The sequence below is a fragment of the Theropithecus gelada genome, unplaced genomic scaffold (genome assembly GCF_003255815.1).
Source record: "Theropithecus gelada isolate Dixy unplaced genomic scaffold, Tgel_1.0 HiC_scaffold_15784, whole genome shotgun sequence".
Classification (NCBI taxonomy): Eukaryota; Metazoa; Chordata; class Mammalia; order Primates; family Cercopithecidae; genus Theropithecus; species Theropithecus gelada.
This window is the reverse complement of record NW_020257530.1, coordinates 3,145-5,761: the sequence shown is the minus strand read 5'-3', so window position 1 is coordinate 5,761 and position 2,617 is coordinate 3,145. Positions and strand designations below refer to the sequence as shown.

Below are 2,617 nucleotides of genomic sequence, written 5' to 3'. Positions count from 1 at the left end.
CCAGTGGTACCAGGACCTTTCCTGCCTTCCCAGTGAGGCCCTCCCTGACCCTCCACTCATGAAATACACCTGAGTCACCCCGTGCATTCCGGGTGCTCCCTCAACCCCAGTCCTGTTCCCCTGTACTTCTGCCCTCCAGGTCGGCCTCCCCCAGGGAATGTGGCGCTCAGGGAGGGGCTGTGGGTTCTCTTCACAGTGATCCCACAGCACCTAGCCTGGGCTGCACACAGCACACATTCACTCACAGCGAGGCTGGGGCTCCCACAGGCCCAGCACCCTCTGGACGGCGGCCAAGGGCCAGCTAGAGGGACGGACGGCCGATCTGCCACCCTGGCACCCGGAGCTTCTACAATACCTGGGACTGGCACCAGCCTCAATCCTGAGAGACCTCACACTAGGCAAAAGGGGCTCCAGACCAGCAGGAAGGGTCGAGTCCTCTGAGCATTTATTACTAGAGATGGCAGCAGCAACGGGCGGGAAGGGCGGCGCCAGACTCATTTGCTCCGCAGGTAGATGTTGGGGGTCTGCCAGCCTTCGGGGGCTTCCTTCAGCCCCGCCTTCAGCCAGATGCGCCTCAGGTCTTTCTCGAACTTGATCTGCAAGGGGCAGAGGGAGGGACCGCCAATTAATTCGTGGCAAATAAACGTGTTCTCAGCACTTTGCCCTCCCTGGAACAAGCAGGCGGCCGCTCACCTGCTTGCGTTTCAGGCGTCCTTCCCGGATCTTCTTCCGCAGGAACCGCGTCCTCTTCACCAGCTTCCGGTACTTGTGGCGGTTCATCTTCCGCCGGCGGATCTTCAGCACGTTTTTGCACTGAATTTGAGGCGCATCCCCGACGCCTTCATCCCCCTGCTCGGCCCCTTCCCCTATCGGGCTGGGCGGACACTGGTGGGACTGGGGTGGAGCCACGGGGCCTCCGGTCCCGCTATCCAGTCTGGGCAGGAAGCAGCGGGCCGAGAGCCAGCTCTCCAGGGGGCTGACGCACATCTTCCTGGGGACCAGCATCTCCTCCAGCTCCAGCTGGGCCCCCTTGCGAGGGAGGGAGGCCGCCCTACCTGGGCCGGCCGGCGGTGTGCTGTAAAGGGGCCCGCAGGCCCGGCTGCCCAGCACTCCAGAGACGGGCCAGGGCGGGCGGCCGCCTGCAGAAAACCAGACGCCACAATCACCGCTCGCGAGACCACGCAGGCCCGTCGGGCTGGGGAGCAGCACGTTCGTCCCAGTGAGGATCCCCCGCACCTCATTCCTGGCCTGAACCCCTGAGGTTCCCTCTGTGCGCCTCGGAAGCTTAGAGGGGAAAGAGTGTGTGTGTGGCCACGGGCCCTGCCCCGGCGGAGCTGCTGGGACCCGCACTCCTAACCAGGCGTGTATCCTCCCATCCGCCCTCGCGGGGCTTCCTACCTGCCCAGGGAACGGCCCTCAGCAGCTGGGAGGTCAGGCGCCCCAGGAGCATGGTCTGTGGGCGGCGGCCCAGGTCCCAGGGGAGCTGGAACACAGGTGCCCGTTCAGGTCAGGCGGCAGCGCCTTCAGCAGCCACGGGCGGGCCGGGACTGGGGCGTCTGGTCCCGCCGCGACCCCCGCCTCCCTTCTCCCTCCGCAACCCCAACCCACAAGGAGGACTTTGCTTCCAACACAGCTCGCGCCCCGAGGCTCCCAAGCCCCCGACGCGGGCGGTGTCGCGCTCGGACGCACAGAAAAGTCCCAGAACGCGGAGGCCGGCCCCCTCCCCGGCTTCACCCCCGCGCGGATCGCGCTGCCTGGCGCCGGGACCCTCTCGGCGGGACCCCGGGTCCGCCCGCCGCAGCGTCCTGGGCCCTCAGGTCTCCCGCTGACCCTTCCCAGGCCCAACCTCGGCGCGGCTCAAATTGACTGTTCCGCGGCCGCCCTCAGGCACTTCCGGTCCGTCCCCGAGTCGGCCCCGATCGGCAGCGGCCACTCGGCGGTTCCTACGCGCAGCGCCCCCTGGCGTCCTCGCGGCCCCCGATTCTGCATTGGCTCAGGCCCCGCCGGGCCCGAAAGGCGACGGTTTCCGGTTAGAGGAGTGACGGTCCCAGTCCTCGCGCGGTTCCTCAGCTCCGCCTGGTCCCTTACGGAGGCAAAAAACTACATTTCCCACAATCCCAGGGGGTTCCGGGCCCTGGACAGGGCGGCGGGTCCAGAATCGTTTCCGGACCACCCGGGGGCCGGATTCCCAACGGGCCGACGGAAGTGCGGGCTCAAGGCCACGGAAGTGACGTGTCCGGCGGCGGAAGTGAAGTTATCTGAAGGCGGAAGTGTCTGGAGTTACTTCTCCTGTTTTGGCTAGAGACGAAGGACCCGGAGCAAGCGCTGAGCCTGCTCCTCATTCCTGGGGTTAAAAAAAAAAAAAAAAAAAAAAAAGACTCAAGGCGGGCGCGGTGGCTCACGCCTGTAATCCCAGCACTTTGGGAGGCCGAGGCGGGCGGATCACCTGAGGTCAGGAGTTCAAGACCAGCCTGGCCAACATGGTGAAACCCCGTCTCTACTAAAACTACAAAAATTAGCCTGGCGTGGTGGCGGCGCCTGTAATCCCAGCTACTCGGGAGGCTGAGGCAGGAGAATCGCTTGAGCCCGGGAGGCGGAGGTTGCGGTGAGCCGAGAT

General features: G+C 65.6%; 1 protein-coding gene across 3 annotated transcripts; it reads right to left on the bottom strand.

Moving 5' to 3' along the window:
- Positions 1-423: 423 nt before the first annotated feature.
- LOC112617004 (aurora kinase A-interacting protein) lies at positions 424-2,223 on the bottom strand. Of its 3 annotated transcripts, none has more exons than XM_025373736.1 (4): positions 1,847-2,223; positions 1,399-1,483; positions 694-1,139; positions 424-596 (listed from the first exon to the last, which is right to left on the bottom strand). In XM_025373736.1, the coding sequence occupies exons 2-4, from the start codon at positions 1,448-1,450 to the stop codon at positions 495-497; spliced, it is 600 nt and encodes a 199-aa protein (XP_025229521.1). In that variant the 5' UTR covers positions 1,451-1,483; positions 1,847-2,223; the 3' UTR covers positions 424-494. The 3 variants fall into 3 exon arrangements, with proteins under 3 accessions (XP_025229521.1, XP_025229520.1, XP_025229522.1); XM_025373735.1 differs by having other exon boundaries at positions 1,690-2,195; XM_025373737.1 differs by lacking the exon at positions 1,847-2,223 and adding an exon at positions 1,609-1,675.
- Between the last annotated feature and the right edge of the window lie 394 nt (positions 2,224-2,617).

Coding starts and splice junctions, on each gene's coding strand:
- LOC112617004 (XM_025373736.1), bottom strand. CDS start 1,450: ATGCTCCTGGGGCGCCTGACCTCCCAGCTGCTGAGGGCCGTTCCCTGG. Junction 1,140..1,398: donor GAGGGCCGTTCCCTGGGCAG/GTAGGAAGCCCC, acceptor GGTTTTCTGCAG/GCGGCCGCCCGCCCTGGCCC. Junction 597..693: donor GACGCCTGAAACGCAAGCAG/GTGAGCGGCCGC, acceptor TGCCCCTTGCAG/ATCAAGTTCGAGAAAGACCT.